General features: G+C 39.0%; 1 protein-coding gene across 1 annotated transcript in view; it reads right to left on the bottom strand.

Moving 5' to 3' along the window:
- The window catches only part of RNF150 (ring finger protein 150), a 261433-nt gene that overhangs the window by 79444 nt on the left and 154088 nt on the right, over positions 1-27901 (bottom strand). The window contains exons 3-4 of the mRNA XM_080796182.1: positions 3585-3656; positions 1471-1553 (exon numbers count right to left, since the gene is read on the bottom strand). Of these exons, the coding sequence (XP_080652308.1) occupies positions 1471-1553; positions 3585-3656 (155 nt within the window). The remainder of the gene's footprint in view (positions 1-1470; positions 1554-3584; positions 3657-27901) is intronic.

Here is a 27901-nt window from a genome sequence, read left to right on the forward strand (position 1 = left end):
GATTAATTCCCCTTGGGAGTTTCTGCATCTATTTACATATCCTGTCCTTTTCTGACACTTCTTTGTCATTTTGGGATTATTAAATTAATTCCTCTACAGGCATATTTTCTTATTTTAAAGAAATATTTCTTAAAGGTACATTGCTTTATATCTTTGTGTATTTTATCTACTTTATTAAGTACTCGTAAGAATTTTTTCTAAGATTTTATTTATTTATTTCAGGGAGGGAGGGGCAGAGGGAGAGGCAGAGAGAAACCCCTAAGCAGAAGCTAATCTGAGCTCAGAGCCTGACTCAGGACCTGGATCTCATGACCCTGAAATTAGACCTGAGCTGAAACCAAGAGCTGGATGCTGAACCAACTGGGCTACCCAGGTGCCCCTTAAGACTTTTTAAAGCTCATCTTTCTAAGTGAAGAAACTTTCTTCAAGGAATAATTTTTTATTTTTAGGATACTCTGCAGATGCAGCAACACTAAAAAAAGGTTTTCAATGATAGGAAGACAGTTTTTATGCAACTTAAAAACATTTGATTTTATTGATGTATTTAAACTTACTATATATTGATGTATTTAAACTTAAACTATATATAAAAATTCAAATACCTTAACAGTGAATTTCATTTAGGGAGAAGGATTAGGGTTATATGAAAATCCCACTTGGGGAATGTTTCCAACTACATATGTTGGCATCCTCCCCTAAATTCTAGAAGTTTTGGGGCGACTGTCACATTTCTTTCCTGCTGATAAACTCCTACCTGTCCCCCAAAAAAAGAAGACCCAAAAGGAAATGGAATTTGCCTTTGGCTTCCCACTCACTCCAGACCATATTCTGGCTGTTGATCCCTTCATGATTATTCACAATATATATGCACTTTTTTTTTTTAGAGAAAGAGAGAGAGGGAGATAGAGAGAAGGGTGGGGGTAAAGAGGGAGGGGGAGATAAAGAATCTTAAGTAGATTCCACACTCCCAGCGTGGAGCCTAACACAGGGCTTGATCTCACAACCCGGAGATCATGACCTAAGCCGAAATCAAGAGTCAGACGTTTAACCCACTGAGCCACCCAGGTGCCCCAATTCACGACATATCTTTCTGAGTTCATTAATTAAACTAAAACAGCACTTGTGAAAGTTAGAACGGATTCTGAATATCATAATTCTGTTGTTAAAGAAAACTTATAGTTGGGAGCCCCATCATCAAATTCCGTATCACGAGGTTCTAATTCATAGCACTATGCTTCCTTTGGTACAAAGGAGATCAGAAAAATATTTATTTCACAAGAAAACATGTTTTCAAGGAGAAAGGTTACACAGAAAGAACAAGCTTTTTCCACTGTTTGCTGTTTAAACCCAGAAAGGTTTGGGCAGCCTGACCTCGCAGGGCTAGGCCAAGCAGGTCCGAACCAGTGCAGCCAAGAGGCCCTCACATCTCCACACACACCCCACTCAAAAGCAGGCGGCCCAGGTACTCACCGGCAGGGCAAGATCCGCACGATGTCATTGGGCTTGTACCCTTCGATGCAAACTGCGCAGTTATCAAAATCGGGCTCTGTTTCCTGCAACAGAGAAAGTACAGAGGAGTTCACTTGTGTAGCTTCAACTTCTGTGTGAAGAGGCAAACAAGCAAGGGGAGCTTGCCTGGAGACAGGCTTTCGATCATCTGTGTGCCAATTTTCTCAAACAATAATTGACTGTCTATTGGCTCAGTTTCCATTCCTTCCAACCTCCACTTTTTGTTTCTGGGTTCCACTGTAAGTGCTTTTGTGAGGGAATAATTTTTTAATGTATTGTTACTAAAAATGCTGTTTATTTATGAGTGTGAGAGAGCAATTTTTAAGTATACCATTATTAGGAATGCTATTTATTATAATTAGAAGTGACATCCAAATCTCAAGGCTGAGAAACACTATTTATGGAGAAGTGTCCGAATGATACTCAATCCATCAGTCCCTTGGGAATCTTATGTGTATACATCTCTAGAACCATGGTTTTAACTTTTTATTCGAGTATATACATCTCTCTTTATTCGAGGATATACATCTCTCTTTCAATACCCCATTTCATATTCTGTTCAGGGGAAAAAAGTAACGCAAAATATACTTTAAACTTAGTAATGCTTTTAAATGAATTTCATCTTAGGAAGCTCAGTAGTATTTTTTATATAGTTGAAAAATAGCAGCGCATAGTGAGATAAATCAAGTATTCAGACTAGAGATGGAACCTGGTTATACATGCAGACTTGTGACTCCCTTACAAATGTCCCAAGGAGCCCCAAATACAAGTACCACAATCCACGGCTCTAAAATTTCTTCTGGGGAAAGACCTTTAGAGGCTGCAGGCCTTGGATTGCACTGTTTCCTTGTTCCTTCTCAAGATACACTTCTACTTCTGATATGGTTAGAGCATCATTGTTTACAAAAGCTGAGATATGGAAACAGCCCATGTGTCCACTGATAGATGAATGGATAAGGAAGATGTGATATATATACATTTAATGGAATTATACACACACACACACACACACACACAGAAACTATAATATATATATCATATATGTATGATATATATATATGGAATATTACTCAGCCATAAAAAAGAGAATGAACCGTTGACGTTTGCAACAGCATAGATAAATCTAGAAGGTATAAATGCTAAGTGAAATAAGCCAGTCAGAGAAAGACAGATACCATCTGATTTCACTCATATGTGGAATTTCAGAAACAAAACCAATGAACACAGGGGGAAAAAAGGAAACAAACAAAAAACTCAGACTCTTAATTACACACAGCTGGTGCTTGCCAGAGGGGAAATGGGTGGGGAGGTGGGCGAAATATATAAAGGAGATTAGGAATACACCTATCTTGATGAGCACTGAGAAATGTATAGAATGGTTGAGTCATTATGTTGTACACCTGAAACTAATATAACACCGTATGTTAATTATACCAGAATTAAAAAAAGATAGGCTTTGCTGTTGGCTTTATGTCCTCATTCTACAGCAAGGGAGGCTGCTGTAATGACTGTGGGGTTGTGGATGCTAGATTTCAGAGGGATTGAATATGCTTTCTGTATTTACTGTAGATTATCAGTGGAAGACATCATTCAGCATATAACACTTTCTTCCTTGCAAGGATTTATGGAAAATTTTTCTCAAATTGTAATACCAGGAATAACCATTTCATTTCCACCTTGTGGACACTGCAATAAGGTAATTAGATATTGTTTGAATATTTCTTCCTTCTTTGCATTGGCTGCTAGAAAGCCCCAACCTAAGTTTGGGATCCATTTTTGTTACACATTTCAGGTAATGTATTTGTCTAAAAAATTTATTCTAGCTTCATCTATTTTTCCTATACTTTTCATTTTCTTACACTTTCTTTCCAACTACTTTGTTGTCCTACTGCATGCATTTTATAAATTGTTTTAAATTATATCTAATAAAGATGGGTATAATTACAGACACAGGAGAGCTATTTTCATGGATACCCCTTTTCCCGTCCTTCCTTCTCTTCTACCCTGGCTGCCAGAAAAGTCCGGAACTTTTTCGACTGGTCCCTCTCCAAAAAGAAAAAAGAGTCTGCTGTTACCTTATCACCCTTCTTGATGGTTCTGACCTGGAGCTTGCTGATCGCTTTCTTGGCCGCATCTCCCAGTCGTCGCTAAAAAAAAAAACCGAAAAGCCGCTTGTTAGCAATACAGATGTGTAATTCTTGACTTTGTTGCTGATGGCGTTGACTAAACCAGGGCAGCCATCTCTGAAATCACGCACACGTGGCATGAATGTCAAGGACAATGGCTGGAAGAGATGGGGCAGTGACATCTGGGCAAGACCTTTAGTGACTGAGGTCTTTTAAGCACTGTCATCGAGAGAAGCTCTCCATGCCCAGTGTTAAGCAAGTGGCAAACGGTGTGGAAAAATCCCACCCTACAGTGACTCCAGCATGCGGTACATTTACGCAGACTGGCACACGCACGCAAGTTCAGTAATTTGCCACTCTAGCCACTTCATCTGTGACCAGGAGATAGCCAATCTGGACCCTTGGAATAAACCTCGTGTCCTCTTTTTCACAGTCAGGATTTACTACGTGTGTATTTCTTTCCATTTGCAATTTAAGGACTTTCCTTTGCTTATAGAGACCTGGCACAGCTTTATGTATTTCATCTGTACGGTTCTAGTCCATCACATTCTTGCATGCCAATGTCACCTCCTCTGGCGAGGTTTAAGTGTGGGTGTGCCTAGAGGAAGATACATAAAACATACATGTTCAGCTTAGCAAATAATTATAAAGCGAACACCTGTGTAACCCCTGTCGCTCATGTCGACTCATATAGTAGCACTCCCTAAAAAAAAAATTTTTTTTGATAGAGAAAGTTGCTATCCCGATGAGCCCTGTAGTCATGCGACGATAGGCCACTCAGGAAGAAGGGGTGGGGGGAGAGTGGTGAATTCAGTTCTAATCTGTGAGATCTGCTTGTGTGCTTGTGAGTTTCCTACATGTAACAGCTCCTTCTTCTCTTTGTGTACTATGACCCTGTAACAGACGCGTATTGGCAGCCTTGAAACGTATTTGAAGGCTATGATAAACGAGACAAACACTTAAATGGAATCATCACTTGCCTTCACTAATTTGGCTCCTTTTAGAAACAACACTTAAGCTTCTTTCCTTTCTTTTAAATTGTGAACATATACTAGTGAACAATTAACATATCCTATGTACCACGCTAAAACTTTATATAGATTATCACCTTTATTCTTACAACAACCCGGTGAGGAAAAAAAGTACTATTTTATAGAACGAATGGAGACTTACAGAGCTTACGTAAATCGTTTGTCATTATCAGTGAATGGTCAGTCAGAATCTGAATAAAATTAAGTCTGACTTGAAAGCTGGAGCTAAACCACCACTTTTATTACTCAATAAACCACCCCAGTCACCCAACCAACCAACGTCTACCCAGTCAGCCAGCCAGCAATCAGCTGACATTTGGCCAACCAGCCAACCAACCAATATCTAACAAGCTAGCCATCGAACCTACCAATCAGTGAGCAGCCAGCCAGCATCTGGCCAGCCAGTTAACCAGTCAACCAGCCATTCAGCCAGCTGGCCAAGCAACTAAACCAACCAAGATCTATTAAGTATTTATCATATGGCACTTCCTTGAGCATACAACAGTTAAAGTAAGTAAGTTGAAGAGAGGTGTTCTCCTTGTTAATTCATTTTCTCTTTGATATTTTGTCCTTAGTTTCTAAAATGATTACTGGCCATTTTAACAGAAAAGTGAGTTTGGTTGTTACCTAAAAGGAGACATAAATACCCTTGAGTTTATGCAGAAGTCCACAACTAAGGTTGCAGGAAAAAGAGGGAGAGTCTATAATGTTAGGTACCATGGTGGCGGGTGGACATTGAGTGAGAGGGAAAAACACCGAGAAGAAACTAAAAAAGAATGGAACCGTCTGTCCTCTCCTCTTCCTCTAATTACTGTGTGATCATCCTCTGATCTCAGCTCAGGCCACTTCTTCAAGGAGCTCTCTTCCCCCATGTCTCCCAAGAGAGACAATCCTTCTAAGTCTATATCTTATGGAACCTGGTCGCTCTGCTTCATAGCACTGTCATAAAATTCGCAATTTGACATTTGTTTTTATGACCGATCCCCGTTAAATTTCCTTCATGTAAACTCCCTGAGGGCCAGACTGTGTTTGTTTTTGCTTCCCATTGTGTCCCAGCACCTAGAATAAAGCTGCCTTTGATAACTAACAATCATTCCATGAATATTTTGGATCACTCGTTTTGTCCCAGGCATAGCTCTGGGTTCTGGAAAGAAGGGTAGTGGAAGGGGGCGTCTGGCTGGCTCAGTCCATAGCCATGCAACTCTTGATCTCAGAGTTGTGAGTCTGAGCCCATGCTGGGGATGGAGAACACTTAAAATGTTCTTTTTAAAAAATCTTTTTTAAAAAATGGTAGTGAAAAACACACACATAAATTCCTGTTCTTTTTGGCTTATGATCTAGTGGCAATGCCATAAATCACTGGTAAGTGAATAAAATTTTAAACCAAAAGATTTTTTTTTTCTACACATGGAAAACCACCTGTGAGGTTAAGCCAGTTAACGAGAAAATTAATGGACAAACTGTAAGCAATACATGTGGTGAGATAAGCAAAGATGTGAGCTTGGCCTTGGCAAAATTAGTCCTTCTCAACCAAGAGTTGCTTTTCATTGAAGAAGCCTGGAGCGGGAATTGAAGGGAATAGAGAAAGGGCTACCAGGAGTAAGTTACCAGGAATTAAGTACAACAGACCTGCAGAACATTAGGCTTAGAATATGAAATCTGAACCCAAATAGATTTGTTGATTGTTTTTCAGTGAAGAGCTCAGATATTTTTGCAATTGTGTTAATTTGTTTTTAAGATTTTATTTATTTATTGGACAGAGAGAGAGAGAGTGAGCACAGGCAGGGGGAGCGGCAGGCAGAGGGAGAGGGAGAAGCAGGCTCTCCTCTGAGCAGGGAGCCCGATGTGGGGCTCGATCCTAGGTCTCTGGGATTATGATCTGAGCCGAAGGCAGACGCTTAAGCTAAGCGGAGCAAATAAGTGGCAAATATTATTTTCAAACAACAGTCACAGAGTATACTCAAAGGAAGACCAACATTTCTTAAGGAAGTGAACCAGAAATTATTCAATTATTTTGTCAAAGTTAATTTTACCTAAAACAATTCTTTTAAAAAATTTTCATAAATTTTTATTGAAATTCAAAACATAATGGAGTACAGATTTTTTTTTTTTTGGCTAATGAAGAGAATGGAATTATTTTTGGTGGGAGTAACATTTCCTTTAGCTGAGGTTCAGAGTTAGTGTTTCCTATCATCAGAATCACTTGCTGATCTGTACTATACTGATTACATTGTTTTCTATGCATAATTCTGCGTGATAGCCATTACAAGGGAAAATAATGAAACACAAGGCATAACCTCTGTTCTCAGGGAATTTGCAATTTATTTGTAAAATTGCCATTGCGGTGGGAGAGCTACCTTGATAAGTATAGTATAGTATTACTGCTTTAGGAGAGAGATGAGATAGTTTAAAACTGCCTAAAATACTTTTTAAAGACAAACAGTTCTGAAGGATACAGATAACAAAGTGAAGCCAGGCACGTCCTTAATTTTATTAGAAAATTGGTAGAGTGGCTTATACTAACTTATACTTTCAATATCCATTTTCTCTTTCATGTGACTGTCTCTTAGTATTCTGTTACTTCATTATGTAATAGCTATTTCTTTTGAAACAACCCAAGAGAAATGTCACTTTTTAAAAAATGTTTTTATTTTAATCACCTGGTGCTCACCATAGCAAGCGCATGCTTATAATTTCTATCACCCATTTTACCCATTCCCTTACCCACCTCCCCTCTGATAACCATCTGTTTGTTCTCTCTTTTTTTCCCCTTTGCTTGTTTGTTTAAGTTCCACATATGAGTGAAATCATATGGTATTTGTCTTTATCTGACTGATTTATTTCACTAAGCCTAATACTCTCTAGCTCCATCAATGTTGTTGCAAATGGCAAGATTTCCTTTTTTATGGCTAAATAATATTCCATTGAATCTATAGGCTACGTCTTCTCTATCTATTCACCCATCCCTGGACACTAGGACTGCTTCCATATCTTGGCTACTGGAGCTAATGTTGCTATAAACACAGGGTGCATGCATCCCTTTGAATTAGTGTTTTTGCATTCTTTGGCGAAATACCTAGCATTGGGATTACCAGATCATAGGGAAGTTCAATTTTTAACTTTTTGCGAAACCTCCATACGGTTTTCCACAGGGGCCACACCAAGTTTGCATTCCCAGCAACACTGCAAGAGGGTTCCTTTCTTCCCACATCCTCACCAACATCTGTTGTTTCTTGTGTTTTTGATTACAGACATTCCAACAGATGTGAGGTAGTATCTCACTGCAGTTTTGATTTGCATTTCCCTGATGGTCAGTGATGATGAGCATCTTTTCATGTGTCTGGTGGCCATCTGAATGCCTTCTTTAGAGAATGTCTGTTCATGTTTCATGCCCATTTTTAAACTGAAAATATTTGGGGGGGGTGTTGAGTTTTGTAAGTTCTTTATATGTTTTGGATACTAACCCTTTATCAGCTATGTCATTTGCAAGAATCTTCTCCCATTCTTTGGCTGCCTTTTAGTTCATTGACTGTTTCCTTTGCTGTGCAAAAGCTTTTTATTTTCATGTAGTTCCAATAGTTTATTTTTGCTTTTTGCTTCCCTTGCCTCAGGGGACGTATCTAGAGAAAAGCTGGCCAAGGCTGATGTCAGAGAAGTTATTGCCTGTGCTTTCTTCTAGGATTTTTATGTTTTCAGGTCTCACGTTAGGTCTTTAATTCATCTCATCTTCATGTATGGTATTAGAAAGTGGTCCAGTTTCATTCTTTTGCATGTTGCTGCCCAGTTCTCTCAACACCGTTTGAAGAGACTGGGTCTTTTTCTCATTGGATATTCTTTATTGCCTTGTCAAAAATTAATCGTCCATATAATTGTGGGGGGTGTATTTCTGGATTTTCTGTTCAATTCCATTGATCTGTGTATCTATTTTTGTGCCAGTAACATACTGTTTTGATTATTACAGCTTTGTAATATAAACAGAAGCCTGGAATTGTGATACCTCCAGCTTTGCTTTTCTTTTTTTAAGATTGCTTTGGTTATTCCACACAAATTTTAGGATTGTTTTTGTTCTAGCTCTGTGAAAAATGCTGGCGGTGTTTTGATAAGGATTGCCAATAAATGTGGATTGCTTTGTGTAATATAGACATTTTAACAATATTTGTTTGTCCAATCCATGAGCATGGAATGCCTTTCCATTTCTTTGTGTCATCTTCAGTTTCCTTCATCAGTGTTTCATAGTTTTGAGAGTATAGTTTTGAGAGAGTTTTCACTTCTTTGGTTAGGTTTATTCTTTGTTATCGTATTATTTTTGGTGCAATTGTAAAAGGGGACTATTTCCTTAATTTCTCTTTCTGTTGCTTCATTATTGCTGTACAGAAATGTAACAGATTTCTATAGATTGATTTTATATCTTGAGACTTTACTGAATTCATTTCTCAGTCCTAGCAGTTTTTTGGTGGAGTCTTTTGGCTTTTCTACATATAGTATCATATCATCTGCAAATAGTGAAAGTTTTTCTTTCTTACTGATTTGGAAGCCTTTGATTTCTTTTTGCTGTATGATTGCTGTGCTAGGACTTCTAGAACTATGTTGAATAAAAGTGGTGAACGTAGACAGTGTTGTCTTGTTTCTGACCTTAGGGGAAAGACTCTCAGTTTCTCCCCATTAAGGATGATGTTAGTTGTGTGTTTTTCAAATATGGCCTTTATTATATTGAGGTATGTTCCCTCTAAACCCACTTTGTTAGGGTTTTTATCATGAATGGATTTTGTACTTTGTCAGATACTTCTGCTTATTGAAATGATCATATGATTCTTATTCTTTCTCCTATTGATATTGATTTGTGAATATTGAATCACCCTTTCATCCTGAGAATAAATCCCACTTGATCATGGGGGATCATTTTTTAAATGTATTGTTGGATTCAGTTTGCTAGTATTTTGTTGAGGATTTTTGCGTATATGTTCATCAGAGATATTTGCCTGTAGTTCTTTCTTTCTCTCTCTCTCTCTTTTTTTTTTTTTTGCAGTGTCTTTATCTGGTTTTGGTATCAGGGTAATGCTGACTTCATAAAATGAATTTGAAAGTTCTGCCTTTTCTGGTTTTGTTTTGTTTTGTTTTGGCAGCAGTTTGAGAAGGATAGGTATTAACTTCTCTTTAAATGTTTGGTAGAATTTAGATGTGAAGCCATCTGGTCCTGGACTTTTATTTTTTGGAAAGTTTTTTGATTATAGTTTCAATTTCTTTGTTGATAATTGGTCTGTTCAAATTTTCTATTTCTTCCTGCCTCATTTTTGGTAGGCTAAATCATGTCCAATTTGTTGGCATATAGTTTTTCATAATATTCTCTCATAATTGTTTGTATTTCTGTGGTGTTTGTTGTTATTTCCCCTCTCTCATTTGTGATTTTTTTAGTTGAACCCTTTCTCTTTTTTTCCTGGTAAGTCTCGCTAAAGGTTCATCAATTTTATTGATATTTTCAAAGAACAAGCTCTGGGTTTCACTGATCTCTTCTATTGTTTTTCTAGTTTTTATATTACTTATCTCTGTTCTAATCTTTATTATTTCCTTCCTGCTGGCTTTAGGTATTGTTCTTCTTTCTTCTTTTTTAAAAAGATTTATTGTAGAGAGAGAGTGAGACACCCCAAGTGAGGCAAGGGGCAGAGGGGAGGAATTTTCAAGCAGACTCCCTGCTGAGTGCAGAGCCCAATGTGGGGCTTGATCTCACGACCCATGAGATCATGACCTGAGCCAAAATTAAGAGTCAGATGCTTAACCAACTGAGCCACCCAGGTGCCCTGTTTTTCTTTTTCTAGCTCCTTTAGGTATAAGGTTAGGTTGTTTGAGATTTTTCTTGCTTCTCCTTCCCTCTTATAACTGCTTTTACTGTGTCTGGAAGACTTTGAACTATTGTCTTCATTTTCATTTGTTTCCAATATACTTTTTATTTTGTCTTTTATTTCCTGGTTGATCCATTCATTGTTTAGCAGCATTTAATTAACCTCCATGTATTTGTGGTCTTTCCAGATTTTTTCTTATGGTTGACTTCCAGTTTCTTGGGGTTCTTGTCAGAAAAGATGCATGGTATGACTTAGATTTTTCTAGATTTTTTTGAAGCTTGTTTTGTGGCTTAATATGTGATCTATTCCGGAGAATGTTCCATGCACTCTTGAAAAGAATGTGCATTTTGCTATTTTAGGATGGAATGTCCTGGATATATCTGTGAAATTCATCTGTTCCAGTGTGTTATTCAAAGCCATTGTTTCCATGTTGATTTTTTGTTTCGATGATCTGTCCATTGATATAAGTGGGGTTTTAAAGTCCCCTACAATTATAACATTATTACTGATTAGTTCCTTTATGTTTTTTATTAACTGTTTTATGCATTGGGTGCTCCTATGTTGAGTGCACAAATATTTCAGTTGTTGTATCTTCTTGTTGGATTGTCCCATTTATTATTATACAGTGTCCATCTTTGTCTCTTGTTACAGTCTTTAAAGTCTAATTTGTCTAATACAAGTATTGCTACTCCAGTTTTTTATGGACATCCATTTGCATGATAAATGTTTCTCCATCCCCTCACTTTCAATCTGCAGGTGTCTTTGGGTCTGAAATGAGTCTCTTGTAGGCAGCATATAGATAGGTCTTGTTTTTTTAATACATTTTGTAACCCTATGTCTTTTGATTGGAGCGCTTAGTCCAATTACATTCAAAGTAATTATTGGTAGATATGTATTTATTGCCATTTTACTACTTGTTTCGTGGTTGTTTCTGAAGTTTTCTCTGATCCTTTTTTGTCTTTCTTTCATGGTTTTCTGGTTTTCTTTAGTGATGTATTTGGATTCCTTTCCCTTTGCATATTTGTTAGCTTTGATTTGTGGTTACCGTTAGGTTTGTATAGAACATCCTCTGCATAAGGCAGTCTATATTAAATTTGATGGATGTTTACGTTTGTACCCATTCTTTACTCTTCTCCTCCCCATGTTTTAGATATATGGTGTCATATTTTACACCCTTTTGTTTTGCGAGTTCTTTGACTGATTTGTTTACAGAGATATTCATTTTTAGTGCTTCTGTGTTTCCTACCTTTATACTGTCATTTTGGGTCTTTCTTTTCTGCTCGAAAAACCCCCTTTTATATATATTTTTAAAGACTTCATTTATTTGACAGAGAGACAGTGAGAGGGGGAACACAAGCAGGGGGAAGGAAAGGGAGAAGCAGGTTTCCTGCTGAGCAGGGAGACTAATGCAGGATCGATCCCAGGACTCTGGGATCATGACCTGAGCCGAAGACAGAGGCTTAGCAACTGAGCCACCCAGGGGCCCTCCCCTTTAATATTTCTTGCAGAGCTGATTTTGTCGTCATGATTTGCCTTTCGTTCTTGTTTGTCTGGGAAACTTTATCTTTCTATTCTGAATGACAGACTTGCTGAATAGAATATTCTTGGCTGTAGGTTTTTTGCATTCAAACACTTTGAATATATCATGCCACTCATTTCTGGCTTGGAAAGTTTCTGCTGAAAAATACCCCAATAGCCTTATAGGACTTCCTTTGTACGTAACTGTCATCTTTTCTCTTTCTGTTTTTAATATTTTTTCTTCACCACTATATGTTGCCATTTTAATTACTGTGTGTCTTGATGTGGACCTCCTTGGGATGATTTTGTTAGGAGATCTCTGTTTCCTTCCCCTGATGAGGGAAGTCTTTAGCTGTTAGCTATTAATTATTCATAAATTCTCTGCCCCCTTTTCTCTCTCTCCTTTTTCTGATACTTCTGTAATAAAAATGTTATTACATTTGATGGAATCACTGAGTTCCCTAAATCTATTTTTGTTTTGCATAATTCTTTTCTCTCTCTTTTGTTCAGCTTGATTACTTTCTATTATTTTATTTATTTTATATATATATATTTTATTTATTTATATTATTGTCTTCTAGGTCATTAATTTGTTCCCCTGCTTCTTCCAGCCTGCTGTTCATTCCATCAGGCATGTTTCTCATTTTGTTTATTGAGCCCTTTATCTCTGCTATTTCTTATCTCTTTATTAACGGTCTGTCTCCTTGATGTCCTCCACTCTTTGCTCAAGTCCAGTGAGTGTCCTAATGATCACTGCTTTAAATCTCCACCAGGCATGTTACTTATATCCATTTTACTTAGATCTCCAGCTATGGCCTTGTCCTGGTCTAGCATTTGGGACAAATTCTTCTGTTTTCCCATTTTACCTAAGTCTCTGTGCCTTTTTCTGCGTGCTAGGAAAGTCAGCTCTGTCTCCTATTCTTGAGGGTAATAGCTTTATGAAGAAAAGGTCCTGTAGTGCCCTGCAGTATGGTGTCCCATTACCCAAGGCTTGGTGTTTCCAGGAGTGTCTCCCACGTGTGCTGTGTGTGCTCTTCTGTTAGGTCCTGATCTCTTTATCCTTCAGTCCAGTTGTCTGCAGAGGCTGTCTCTGCCTATTGTGGCAGCGTTTGGCTCCTGGCCTGAATGTGGCACATTTTAACTTGGTGTGCTCTTGTCTGCTTGTGAAATGAGACTTGTCACCACGGACCCCAGAACCAAGTCCTCAGAAAAATCCCACTTTGGGAGAAATGGTGCTGGCAGGAGTTTGGAGCAGTGTTCTGGGGGAGAAGGCCTGATGTACTGGGACTGAGGCAAGCATGATTCAAAAGGGCAGTTTTGGTGTGCAGAGGGGTAGGGCTTGGTGTAAGCAAGTTAGCGAGCCAGTGCCTGTGCTGTGTTCTACCTGAAAGTGGCCATAATTTATGCTGGCGGCAAGGGAGGATAATGATGCCTGCGAGTTCCTTTGTACTCAGAAGGGTCTCTCTCTGAACACTGCCTCTCTGGGACTTGCTCTGAGATGAGCAACTAACCTTCCCACTGTGTGCCCCAGGCCCTCCTCAGATCATTGTTCCCACACTATATGTCCATAGGCTATTGGCTCTGTCTTTTCTCCAAGAGTGGCCCTAAGTCCTCCAAGCTCTCTCAGAATCAAGCATGTTGACCTTTAAAACTCCAGGCTTTAAGGCCTGCTAGTTGCAAGAACGCATGAAATTCAGGCCCTCTTTCCAAGCCAGTTGCTGCGGGGTTTCATTTTCCCCATGAACTCCTGTATGTTAGTCTGTCTCTTGCCCTTCTCCTTGACCATGGCTCCCTCCCCACCATGGTGGCCTCAATCCATTTCTCTCCCAAACCATGTCTCCACACTTCTTACCGTCTTTGATATGGTCTCTTCTCTACATACAGTTGTGGATTTTGTTCTGCCAATCTTCAGATCAATTTCTGGGTTATTTAAGATCATCTCACAGTTGTCTAAATTTAATTGTGGGACGAGGCAAGCCTAAGGTCCTCCTACTCTGCTGCTATCTTCCTCTCCAGTCCTCTATTTAAAATAATTCTTTAGCAAATGGAATATGCCCTTCTTAAATGTAAGCATGCAAGGTAAATTCAAATACTACTTTAAACTTTGGCCATGCATTTAACTTTACTTTTGGCTATATCTGAAGAAAGATGAGGTGTCTTTAAAAAATATCCCCTTTCTCTCTTCCAAATAAAACCATTTCTATGACCTTTTATTTTTTTTTATTTTTTTTTTTTCCTTTTTCCCCTCCGTGCCATTTTAAAGGAAAATGCAAGCTGTCTTTATCTAAGGGGGAAAAAAGTGTCTATTCAGGAAATGTAAAACAAGTGGACATTAAGGTGTCAGGGATTATGGCTAACAGCAGAGGTAATGGTTAAGGAATTGGACAAATTCCATTTTTGGCATTCTGGTGGCTGAGAGCTGATGAGGTTAAGGAGTTCAGTGGAGGATAAAGTCATTTGGGGGTTCCCAAATTAGCAGAGTTAACAGATGGAGAAATGAGAATGAAAAGGAGAATAATCAAGTCCTCTTCGACATCTTCAAGGTCTGTGAGGCCTTCCTCCCTGGAAGCCCCAAGATATCAAATGATTCACAAAGGCAGGAAAACATGTTTTCTGTAACTATTCTGAAAAGTAGCATAATGACATTCCTTTCTCTTTCTTTTTCCTGTGGAGTTCCTTGAGTCAAACCTCATTCCATATGTTACTGAGAGACAATACACATATACCTCTTTTGAGGAAGAAAAGGATAGCATTTTAGCAGAGGCTGATGAAGGCTATGAAAATCTGCCCCACCAGTGGAGGAACAGATGCTCTTGATTCTTGGAGAATACAAAAAAATCAACCTCTGAGATATATATATATATATATATATATATATATATATATATATATGAAAATTATGTAACCACGTAGTGCTAGATTTTTTTTTCAGTAGGAGTTCTAGATTAACAAAATAAAGGACAGAGCACCATCAATTTTTAATAATGCTATGGCCATTTGGAAGTAGTCAGATCTTGCTGGTATGTGCATATCTCTGTTTCTTTTTAGGTGACATGGAAATCACACACAGAAATACTGACTTTTGAACTAAAAAAAAAAAAGTTCCACTATCGACAGCTGACAGACTAGTATTTTTAGATTTCTAAAATATAAACTAAAGAGATAATGAGCAAAACATCAACATTCTTAATAAAATGGCCCAAACAAGGTAGTGGCTTTTGTAATTGATTCTTTCTGTCTTTGTGTTTCTTACCTGTACCAAGTATAAATGAGACCTAGGGGCCATCCTACATTTGTACAGATCTGTTTCAGGCAGGGTTCCTCCCCCTTCTCCAGGGTGCTCCCATGGTTTTCTCTAACACAACTGGACCCAAATCATACTATTCATTAAAGACTGTCAGGAGTGGGACCACCTTGGTAATCAGATTCATCCACCAATGTGATTGGAACAGGTATAAGAAAATATTTACCAGGATTACTGCTTCCTTGACAACAGTGAAGATACACAGCTTTAGAGGAAAATAAATACAGAACTACTTATTAACAGAACAAAGTCCTACCTAGACACCAACAAGGATGGTAAACGACATACTCCATTCAACCCAATACTTACAGTTATGTCCTAAATATTTAAGAAACAGAAAAATAAGACACTTTCTTCTTGTTCCCCTCTGTGGATAACACAGAAATGCAGTAAGGTTGATAAAAGAAAAAGAAAAAAAAAAAAAAACTAGGAAGAAGGATGCCAAAGCATAGCATCAAAATCAAGTTTATGTTTTTCGATTTCATTTGACTAGATAAATCTGTATCCTATGTGCTCCTTTTACCTGACAGCTTTATTTTATAACCATGATTATTATCATTATCATTACCACAAAGTGGAAAAATAACAAATGTTCTTATGTTCTAGGTGAAAGAAAGGCACTATAAGCACAAATGGAGTTGGTCCCAGTTGTCGGGAACCTCACGTGGGCCACAGGTGACTCATGCTTCCTCCCCTGCTCTCCTACATAATAATAACCCTTCCAGGCCTGGCTGATAGGACAGAAATCTTTGCACAGCTAGTCCAATTTTTATGACATAAGGCACCACTCCATAAATCTAAAAAAATGGATGAAGACTTAGACTACTCTGATGGCCATGGTGACCTCATGGCGCGGTGACTTAAGGCTATTTGCATGCATATGACATGACGTAAAAACATCAGGGTTATTTTTTGTGGGAGGTGTTAGAGAAGAGAAGGTAATGGTTTGGAAGTTAGAAGATCTAATCTTTGGTCTTATTTCTGTCACTAGCTGTGTGACTTTGGCCAGGTCACTTAAACATTGTTTAAGTTTCCTTATTAGTAAATAATAATTTACTAATTCCTTAGTTTCCCTTATTAGTAAAAGGATGTATGTAAAATAATGTCATTTCCAGCTTTACCAGCTTAGGAATTTATCCATGCAGAACAGAACTCAGGATCAAAGATCCCTTCAGATCTGAATTACCTTAAAAAACAAAAACAAAAACAAATCCATGGTGAATTACTTCACTGAATATGTCATGGATACAACATAGGCTTTGCCTTCCTGGGCTCCTACTCTTACCTCACCCACAAAGCGTTCCAAACTTTCTCCAGATCAACATTAGGGACAATTTTGGTCCTTTTTCTTTAGGGGACAGAAACATCTCCACCTGGAGACCTTCCCCTCCCTGACACTGACAGCTTATTCCCTTCCCTTTTGCTCTCCTTGTAAAATTCAAATTTGTTTTGCATTCCATTGCTTTTCCTGTTCTAACATAGCGTCAGCACTGATTTGTGCAAGTGCAATCAAAGGGACCTGGGCCATGTATGAAAAGGGGATTCAAAGGGAGAAGTACCTCTCTCAAGGAAACTTGTCTGAATGTCATTACTGGGCCTCACATAATGTAAGGTCTGGTTTCCTTGGATTAGCCTCAACGGCAAGATTGCTTGTGAAAAACAACAGGAACCTTACTTAGTTTCTCTTACCTGTCTGTATTGGAAATAGCTGCCATCTGCTGAAGGGCATCTTGGTTCTTTCCACAGTTTGGTGATTGTGGTCATTGGTGCTAAGAATATTGGGGTGCAGATGGTCTTTCTTTTTGCTACATCTGTATCTTTGGGTTAAATACCCAGTAGGGCAATTGCAGGGTCATAGGGTAGCTCTATTTTTAATTTCTTAAGAAGATATGGTCCATATATACAATGGAATATTATGCCTTCATCAGAAAAGATGAATGCCCAACTTTTGCATCAACATGGATGGGACTGGAAGAGATAATGCTGAGTGAAATAAGTCAAGCAGAGAGAGAGTCGATTATCATATGGCTTCACTTCTTGTGGAACATAAGGAATAACATGGAGGACATTGGGAGAAGGAAAGGAAAAGTGAACTGGGGAATTCAGAGGGGGAGATGAAGCATGAGAGACTGTGGACTCTGAGAAACAAACTGAGGGTTTTGGAGGGGCAGGGTGTGGGGCGTTGGGTGAGCCCGGTGGTGGGTATTAAGGAGGGCAACTACTGCATGGAGCACTGGGTGTGGTACATAAACAATGAATCTTGGAACACTGAAAAAATAAAATCAAATTAAAAAAAAAAAAAAGGAATAGCCGCTATCTACTGGGAGTCCTGTGGTTTTAGGCCACAGACCCAGCCCTGTGTTCCAGATGGGATGCCCTTAGTAGACAGTGAGACAATGTGCCAGCGAATCACCAGAAGGCAGGGTCGCCTGCCACAGCCACCCCAAGAATGCTGCTTGCTGATTCTGCTTTGCCATCCTGTAGGGTTTCTACAGGGAGAAGAAGAATTAATACATGGCGGCAGAAGTGGCACTTCCGGGGGATGAGGGACACATGGCACCTTAACCTCCTGGTGGGGAGGGGAGACCGCCCATCCTGCACAGTGGTGCTCAGGATCGGGAGTCTGTCAGGGATCCAGGCCTCCCACTTCAGAGTTCAAGAACAGCTTACTCCTGGGAGCTCATGCGATGGGTAGAATCAAGATGAATCCTTAGCATCCTCTGTGAAGTCCCCTTAAACTACACAGTAGGAAGGGCTGAATCAAGCCTTACTTCTAATGCCGAAAAGGACCAATGTTCAAACAGTAAAAAGGTGAGGAGTCCTTCCATTTACTGCTGTGATGGAGGTGGGACTGGCAACCTTCCTGTGGCTCAAGTCTCTTCAGTATATCAGTACTGTGGAGGTAGTTTGGTCTTGTGGAAACTACTCTGACTTGAAATCACCAACCTCGTTGTGTCTTCATGAAAAAAAAATGTCACCTGGGATGCCTGGGTGGCTCAGTTGGTTAAGCGTCTGCCTTAGGCTCAGATCATGATCGCAGGATCCTGGGATCAAGTCTCACATCAGGCTCCCTGCTCAGGGGGAGCCTGCTTCTCCTTCTCCCTTTGCCTGCTGCTCCCCTGCTTGTGCTTTCTCTCTCTCTCTGGCAAATGAATAAAATCTTTTAAAAAATCACTGAACATTTCTCTCTCTCAAATTTGTTATATCTAATCTCCCTTTAGGTTCTAATAACTAGGATTCTGGGGTCAGGAGGTCAGCATTTTCAACTACATGAGTAGAATCATGGCCAGATATCTTCTTCCCCCACATTCCTACAACTGTGTCTTCCCATCCACAGCCTTCTGGGAATGGAGTTCACAGGGTGAAAGGTGTCCAGGCTACGTGTTGAGAAGTCCACCCTGCTGCCATTAGTGGGCTCTTAAAGTACTCATCCAGGGGCATCAGGAAGACTTGTGAGGAGAGAGAGATGTGTCACAGTATTTAGAAGTCACCCAGACAGGGGCGCCTGGGTAGCTCAGTCAGTTAAGCATCTGCCTTCAGATCAGGTCATGATCCCAGGGTCCTGGGATCCAGCCCCACATTGGGCTCTCTGCTTAGTGGGAGGCCTGCTTCTCCCTCTCCCTCTGCTACTCCCCCTGCTTGTGCTCTTTCTCTCTGTTAAATAAGAAAACAAAATCTTAAATGAAAAAAAAAAAAAAAAGTCACCCAGATGTGTGTCAAATGGCCACTGAAATGTTTTTCCTAATCATTATAGGACATTTCTATCTCTGAAAAGTGGATTATGGCTTGTCTTCCGTTCCTACACCATCCTGGTGCCTTTACCCATGGACTGCTTCCTTCCACAGGTGCAACTGTGGTAGAAAAAGCCTCCTTTACCTCAGCCCCCTTCCCTCAGCTACCTCTCCTGGCCCAGCTTTCTTTGCTCAAGCTGGCTTAGCCACTCTCCCTACCTTTATCGTTCAGATCCGGTTCCTGACTTCGAAAGCTTCTGTGCGCTTCCTACACTGGATTCTCCTCTGCCTCATGGTCTTGCCCTGCCCAAGAACCTGATTCTACTTTGCTCCAAAATCACGTTAGATTCAAACCCTATTTACTTTTTTTTGGCTTCAATAAGAAAAATCTATTGTCTCAAAGTTTTGGAGGCTAGAAGTCCAAGATCAAGGGGTCTGTGGGGTTGATTCCTCCTGAGGGCAGTGAGGGACAATCTGTTTCACACTTCTTACCTGGCTTCTGGTGGCTTCCTGGCAATCCCTGGTATTCCTTGGCTTGTAGGTATATTATCCCATCTTTGCCTTCATCTCCCTACAGCACTCCCTCTGTATGCATGTCTGTGTCCAAATTTCCCTCCTTTATAAGGAAACCAGTCATACTGGGTCAGGATCCCAACCTACTCCAAATGACCTCATCTTAAATAATGATGCCTGCAATAACCCATATCCAAATAAGGCCGCATTCAGAGGTACTCAGGGTTAGGACTTCAACATAGGATTTTCAAGGGGACATGCATAACACCAGGCAATGGACTAATACTCAGCCATAAAAAGAAAGGGGAATCTCTTCATGAAATGGTATGGGAAAACCTCAAGATGCAAAAACCCCTAACATTCCAAATTGTACTACACTGTACTTCGCGTAAGAAAGGATGAAAAGGACATGCACGTATTTGTGCACATTCGTAAAAATATTGTTGAGTGTTTGCACAGAAATCACTAATGGGTGCCTCTGGGGAAGTACGTGGGTTTCTGGAGGAGAAGGGTAGGAAGGAGAAATTATAGCATGTAACTTTTTTATACTGCTTGTATTCTGAACCATGAGAATATACATACACACTTGCCTCCCCAGGATTAATTTTTAGCAGGTTTGTTTTTTCCTAAACTTACAGGCAAAATAAAATAATATCTGCTTCTTTAATATGCTTACACTTAAAGACCACCTGCCCTCCTTAGATCAAGTATTATCTTAACATCTTTTGTGGAGTTTTTGTTCCTCGCAGGAACACATTCTCTATCAAAGAAATTCACCTTTTGCATTTGCCATAAATGTTCATAATGTTTTTTGTCAGTGGGTTCCTTTCACACATGGGAGATTTAAATGGATGTGTAAAATCTGTGCGTGGCAGGTGCACTGTCGAGCTGCCAGAAAGGCAGGAGTGAACCTGAGAAATGTGAATTATCAGCGGTTCCTAGCGATTTCTCAGTCCCTGGAAAAAGGTCTAAAAGGAACAGCAGCCCTCCCACTGTTCTCATTTTTAGGTCCTACGCAAGAGGGGAGATATCTTTTTTCCCAGAACTCCTGAATGAAGCTACATCTACCATGATAATCAACAACGAGCACTTTCCTGGTGCTTACTCTGTGAGTGACAGCCAGAGAAGAATGGCATCTCCAGGAGGAGACCAGCAGCTGGCCTTGGACCAGCAGGTGCCAAAGACGTTCTCAGGACAGAGCATTTCAAAGATGTTAAAGATCCCAGCTTTAAAACTGCCATGCTGTGTGTCCTTGGGCAAATGATTACCTTCTCTGTTTCCTCACCTATAGAGTGGGGTGATACAAACAGTGACTTCATCGCAGAGCTGTTAAGAAGCAGTATATCTATATCCATATAACATTTAAATCAAAGCAAACTCTATTTACTTTTATGTAGTCCCAGATCCTGAGAGACACCCCAGATTTGACAGTACTCTAGATCCTCACCTAAACTGCCTGGGAGAGTCACATTTATGTCTGGGTTTATGTCTGATTATTCAACAGAGCATTCTGGGATTCAGCAGAGATGAGACTCCAGTGGGCTGGAATGTGACATTTCGAAAAGCAGTCCCTTCCAGCTCCTGTGTGTGCTGTGTGTGGTGACCTGTATCCCAATCCAAATGGGCTGCTTCAACAGCCTCTTGCACATCACAGGACTTGTTTAGAAATGGGAATCAGGAGTCTGGCCCCCTCCTTCAGTTCTGCGGAAACAATTAGTCACTGGACTCAGGCACCCATAGGTCAGTGGACAGACCAGGTTCCCCAAGGGATGCTGGCCTGAAAGAAATAGGACAAGGCTGTACAGAAGACAAGCGTCATGAGTGAAGAAGGTCCTTGCAGAGCCATGGACCCTGACCAGGGGGGCAATGGATCCAGATGGAGTGTGAGGCCGTGGTTGGTCTCTGCAAACCGGCCTCCTGGTTTACCTCCCTCTGGGCACCTACATGCATGGGAGAGTGAGGTGTGAGGCACAGAGGGAATGGCTTTAAATGGTGATATGCACCAGGGAGAAAATAAAACAAATACATAAAATAATATGCTAGAGGGAGAGAGAGTGGGGCCCGAGGCCACATTAGCCTATGTCAAGCTGTCTTCAGACCTCTTCTGGATGTTCACTCTCCAGGACAGCTCCTCCTGTCCTGACCATTTAAATGGCATCTACGTTCCGAGGGCTCCCATGTTTCTGTGTCCAGCTCTTCTTCCTTCCTGACCTCCGGACTTGCATGTCCAAATACCTAGCCTCTGTGTTAGGGATGTGGTAGATAGAAGAGGCTTCTCAAATGTAACATCTCCAAACCCAAATTCAGAGTTCCCTGCCCCTCAGGATCTCTTCTCCTGTCCTTCCCATTTCAGCTCATGTGGTGAAAACAGACCTAACTGCATCCCCGATTTTTCTCTTTCCCTCGTACATATGGTAAACACGTCATTTATCATCTGGACTATCACTTTTGAGAGTAAAATGGGGAGTTATTAACAATTAGGCTGGTATAAACTAGGATATATTCTTTATATGCTATATTTAACCCATAGGATTTTAAAATACTGTCCTAATCGGATCCTTCTGACTTCTCACTCACTCTGGTCCAAACCCATCACTGGTCATCGGACTACTGGACTAGCCTCTGAGTGGGTTTCTATCTGTTTCCATGTGTATTGCTTGTTGATGCCACTACAGTGCAAGCTATGTAAAGCCAGAGTCCTCGTCTATGTAACAAATATGGAAAACAACTTTTCTTTTTCCTAGCACAGAAACTTCTGGAAGACTTGAAAGGGAAGTGTTAAGAGTTGCTGCCTCTGGGGGGGCGCTGGAGAAAGGGAGGTTAACAAAGGGAGTCTGAGGTGAGAAGAAATTTACTTTTAAATACACACCCTTTTGCTTTTTCTTGAAAACTGTGTGCATACGCTATCACCGTTAATTAAAAGCCACTGCTACATGGGGGATTATCCTCTAAGAAGGCCAGATTCTTCCTCTGTACTCTATTTATATGCTTTCCTTTTCCCGTAACTCTGAAGATGGGAAAAAGATACCATTTTGTTTCAAACTGTGTCATCTGAGCTAAAAACCCATATCTAGATTAAAGTCTTTGTGAGTCACAGAAGAATTGAGCTATTTAAATTTGGGGAGATCCTATTTTCTAAGAATTGCCTTATCTATTAAAGGTTAACAACTACCTAATAAGTCACACATATTTTCTCATTCGATACCCCTTGGGTGGGGCTGCCACGTGATCAGTCTCACTTTACATGTGAGGAAGGACAGAAATAGAAAGGCAAAGGAGAAATTTTTTTCTAAAGGAAATTATATGTTCTTATCCCACCCAGCAAAGGGCCGAAGTACAGTGCCGATTTTGATCAGGAAACAGTGCTAACTTTTAACATGATTCCAATTCACTGAGTGACCCTGAGGGTAACATCTTGCAATTTGAGGGAAGTTAATAAAATGGGAGCAGAGTAAAAACTGAAGCCTTATGAACCAACTTCCATACCATTCGCTTCCAATTAGCTTTTCAGAGTATGCAAACGCCTACAGACATGGAAATTTGATCTACCTGCACAGAGTGAATTGATGATTAAAATAAGTAATCAACTAATAAATTCAAGCTTAAAATGTCAGGCTTGACTCAATTGCCTAATGATGACTTGGACAATCTATAGACTCAAAAATATAGGGTTACCATTTTTATTTATCAGTATCAGATTAGCTAGGTATCCTAGCAATATCTGATTTATATATGTATGTATTTATGTGTGTAGTTTCTTTTTTTTAAAGATTTTATTTATTTATTTGGCAGTTAAGACAGTGAGAGAGGGAACACAAGCAGGGGGAGTGGGAGAGGGAGAAGCAGGCTTGCCGGCTGAGCAGGGAACCAGACTTGGGGCTCCATCCCAGGACCCTGGGATCATGACCTGAGCCGAAGGCAGATGCTTAATGACTGAGCCACCCAGGGGCTCTGTATAGTTTCTTTATATTTGTAAACTTTAGCAACCAGTAAAACTGAACATACTAGTTCTATATTTTCACTGCCTTGTGTCTGGCTGGTAGTAAGTGTCCACTTAAATCCCAGAATATTCAACAGAAATGGTAAAGTGGACTTGTAAGTAGTCATCAAGGAATCTGCATGAGAGTAATAATGGGAACTATTCATTGAAAGCTTAAACAGTGATTAGCATGATGTTCAGAGGCTTTGAAAAATAATACACACTAACTCATATAATTTTTACTACAGCCATAAGAGGAAGGTGTATTCCCATTTAGTTCAGAAAGCCAAAGCATGAAAAGATTAAGTAATTTGCCCATGTTTGGTAAGCGGTGAAATTGGACTGCTACATAACCACTAAAAATCATGCTTTTTTTTTTTTAAAGATTTTATTTGTTTATTTGACAGACAGAGATCACAAGTAGGCACAGAGGCAGGCAGAGAAAGAGGAGGAAGCAGGTTCCCTGTTGAGCAGAGAGCCCGATGTGGGGCTCGATCTCAGGACCCTGGGATCATGACCTGAGCTGAAGGCAAAGGCTTTAACCCACTGAGCCACCCAGGCGCCCCTAAAAATCACGTTTTACAGATTATTTAATAACAGGGGAAAATGCTCAGCAACTAATTAAAAAACGGAATACAAAACTTACATGTGTATTTGCATCTCATACACAGACATTATATATACAATGACAATTTACTGAATATATAAAACTGAAAGGTAAGATCCTCAATTGTTAACTACTCCATGTGGTAATGGGTGATTTATGGGTGATTTATGGGTAATGGGTGATTTATCTTCTCATTTTTTTTTTTTGAAAGCCAAAACTTATTAGAATGAGCATGTATCATCTTGAGAATCAGAAAAGAAGCAGTAACAAAGGTTTTTAGAAATTGTTCCAGAAGCTGTAGCAAATTTAAACAAACCGATTGCCATAAAATAGGAATAGTCAAAGAGTCGTCCTCTGAAAAAACAACCCAGACCTTACTGTCTTGCAGGAGGTTTCTACTAATACTTATAAGAATCAGCTAGTTCCAGTCTTACTTAAAATGCTCTTGTGCTCGGCTATCCAATAGAACTTTCCGTGATGATGGGATGGCTACCTAATGGCAGTGCATATATAGGACATTTGAAATGTCGGTAGTATAACTGAGAAACAGAATTTAAATTTCATTAAAATTAACTTAAATTTGAACGGTCACACATGGCTAGAGGCTACTGTGTTGGACATTGCAGTTCTAGACTATAAAAAAAATGGAGGAAAATTTGCAAATTCCTTTTAAAAAGCCCAGTATAACTGTTACCTGAAATGATAAAGATGTAAATTGTGGATGAATTTCCACATATGAATATCAGGGTAAAAAATAAATAAAATAGGGCACCTGGGTAGCTCAGTGGTTGAGCGTCTGCCTTCAGCTCAGGTCATGATCCCACCATCCTGGGATCAAGCCCCGCATCGGGCTCCCTGCTCGGCAGGGGTTCTGCTTCTCCCTCTCCCACTCCGCCTGCTTGTGTTCCCTCTCTCACTGTCTCTCTCTGTCAAATAAATAAATAAAATCTTAAAAAAAAAACAAAACAGATACAATCTAGCTTGTGTTAGAAGAATAGTATGTATGGAAGATTTAGGATGGTCTAATATTGGGAAATCCATTAATACAATACACTCCTATTAACAGATCAAGAGAAAAAACTCAGACCACAGCTGTTGAAAAGGGATTTGTTAAAATTAAGTCTCCATTTCTGATTAAAAACTCTGAATGAAAGAAGCCTAACCTGCATTTACGTAACACAAGAAAATATATATCTTGACCTAGAAAACTATATGGGAAAATAACAAAATGGAGAAATGATTAAAAAAAAATCCCATTAAACTCAGGATTTCCCATTAAATGCTTAATGAAGAGAAATATATTCAGTGTTACCACTATTACTTTAGTTGATTCTGGAGGTACGAGCCAATGAAATTAGATAATAGGAAAAAAATAAGAGGTCTAAAATTTTGAAAGAAGTAAATTATTGCTAACTGTGCATATTACTAATGTAATCCTGATACAGTAATATAAACAATCACAAATACTTCGTATGGACCTAAGCTCTGCCATTGGTTCAATTACTAGCACTATTAACAATTAGCTGTGTGACAGTGAGCAAGCTATTTAATCTCTTTGTTTCCTCTGTATAATGGGGACAATACTATCCTACCAAAGGGTTATTAAGACTATTAAATATGTAAATATATATAGAACTCTTAGAACACGCTTGCATATAATACTATTTAATATTACCATCAGTATTAAGGTAATACTAAGGCATGTTATAATCATTACAAAATTATTATGAATTATAAAATATATAAATTATAAAATATATAAAGTATAATAATGTACAAAATAAAAATACAAAAGTCAAAGTCCTTCCTATATGAAAAAGGATTATTTCATTTATAATAGCAACACAATCATTAAATACTTAGGAATAAACATATAAAAGTGTGTGATTAAATAAGAATATTAAAAAATGCTAGTGGGGACAAAAAGAATCGTTGAGTAAAGGGCAAACATATCCAAAGGGAGATTCAACAATATAAGTTACAAATTATTTACAAACTTAAAAAACAGTTAAAAGTGACTCAAAGTTTATATAAAAATAGACATATAGGGGCGCCTGGGTGGCTCAGTGGGTTAAAGCCTCTGCTTTCGGCTCAGGTCATGATCACAGGGTCCTGAGATCGAGCCCCACGTCGGGCTCTCTGCTCAGCAGGGAGCCTGCTTCCCCTCCTGTCTCTCTGCCTGCCTCTCTGCCTACTTGTGATCTCTGTCTGTCAAATAAATAAATAAAATCTTTAAAAAAATAAAAAATAAAAAAAAAATAAAAATAGACATATAAAGTGAAGGTAGAAAAATAAAGGAAGGTTAGCGTGAATAGATATGAGACAATATTATAGTGCTTTGCAAAGTACTCAAAATAGTATGGTACTGCAGTCTGAATAGATAGATTCAGAAGATACAGAAGTCTGAGGGCACAGAAATGGAACAAATTCATATTGGTATTTAATACATGCTGAATGGAGATACTGCATATGAGGGGGGAGAAGATTAATTATTGAATAAATACCAGTTATAAAATCTGGTAGGTAGGTCATCTGAAAAAAATAATGCTGGCTTTCTACTTGATTCTTTATACTAAGGTAAGTTCTCTAATTAGATTAAAGGCTTAATCATAAAAATTAAATAAAAAGTAGTGGATGGAAATATGAGAGAATGTTTTTCTATAGTCTTGGTCTGTAGAAGATCTCATTATACAAAACTTGGGAGTTATATAAAAGGATAAATTCAGTTATGTAAAACCCCCGAATTTCTGCATGGCAAAAAGCACCACAGAAAAATCAAAGGCAATGACAAATTTGGAAGATGATATTAAATCTTATGTCAGTTAAGTCCTCTGACTAATAGTCTTCTCTTCAATTTCTTTGACTCACACACATCAGTGAGAAAATGACTAACAATTCAACCAAAAAATGGTCAGATAATATAAGCAGGTATTCCAGAGGAAAAAAAAAATCACTTTGTCTATTTTACTTGAAAAGATATCCAACACTATTTGTGATTAGAAAAATGTGACAATTCAACCTTTTTGGCAGACTTTGGGCAGCATCTATCATAATCTTACATACACACACCCACACCTCATTGCCCTACCTATTAAACTTCCAGAATTTACCTTAGGTATATACTCACAGATGTGCTCAGTATCACATGTGTTTTTTGTTGTTTTCTTTCTTTCTTTTTTTTTTTTTTTTTGGTAAGAGAAAACATGTTGGTAAGAGAAACTGGTTTAAAAAATGTGAAATATGCAGGAAATGAAATGTTATACAGTCATTAAAAATGAGATGGTAGCTTAGATTGAGTGTAGAGATGAATAATTCCAAGAAGTGAGAAATAAAGGTACAGAGTTAAGAGTGCTACCATTTGTTTAAAAATACGTGTTTGCAAGCCCATAAAATATCCCTGGAAGAGAAGATATTCCAGGAAGATGGCTGGATAACTGAGAGACGGACATAGGAAGGCAGTTACTTTTAACTGCACGCCATTTTATACCTTTTGCATTTTATACTCTATGCATACATTATCCATTCCAAAATTAATTGCTTCTTTTTTTACTAGTTCAGGATACTGATTAATTTTATTTATTTATTTATTCATTCATTTATTTATATTAACATATAAGGTATTATTTGCCCCAGGGGTATAGGTCTGTGAATCATCAGGCTTACACATCTCACAGTACTCTTAAAACAGCTTTTACTTTTTTATCTCCTTTTCTTCTTCCATTCGCCAGAAAATCCTGGCTCTTCCC

The sequence above is a fragment of the Martes martes genome, assembly GCF_963455335.1.
Source record: "Martes martes genome assembly, chromosome: 2".
NCBI classification, from domain to species: Eukaryota; Metazoa; Chordata; class Mammalia; order Carnivora; family Mustelidae; genus Martes; species Martes martes.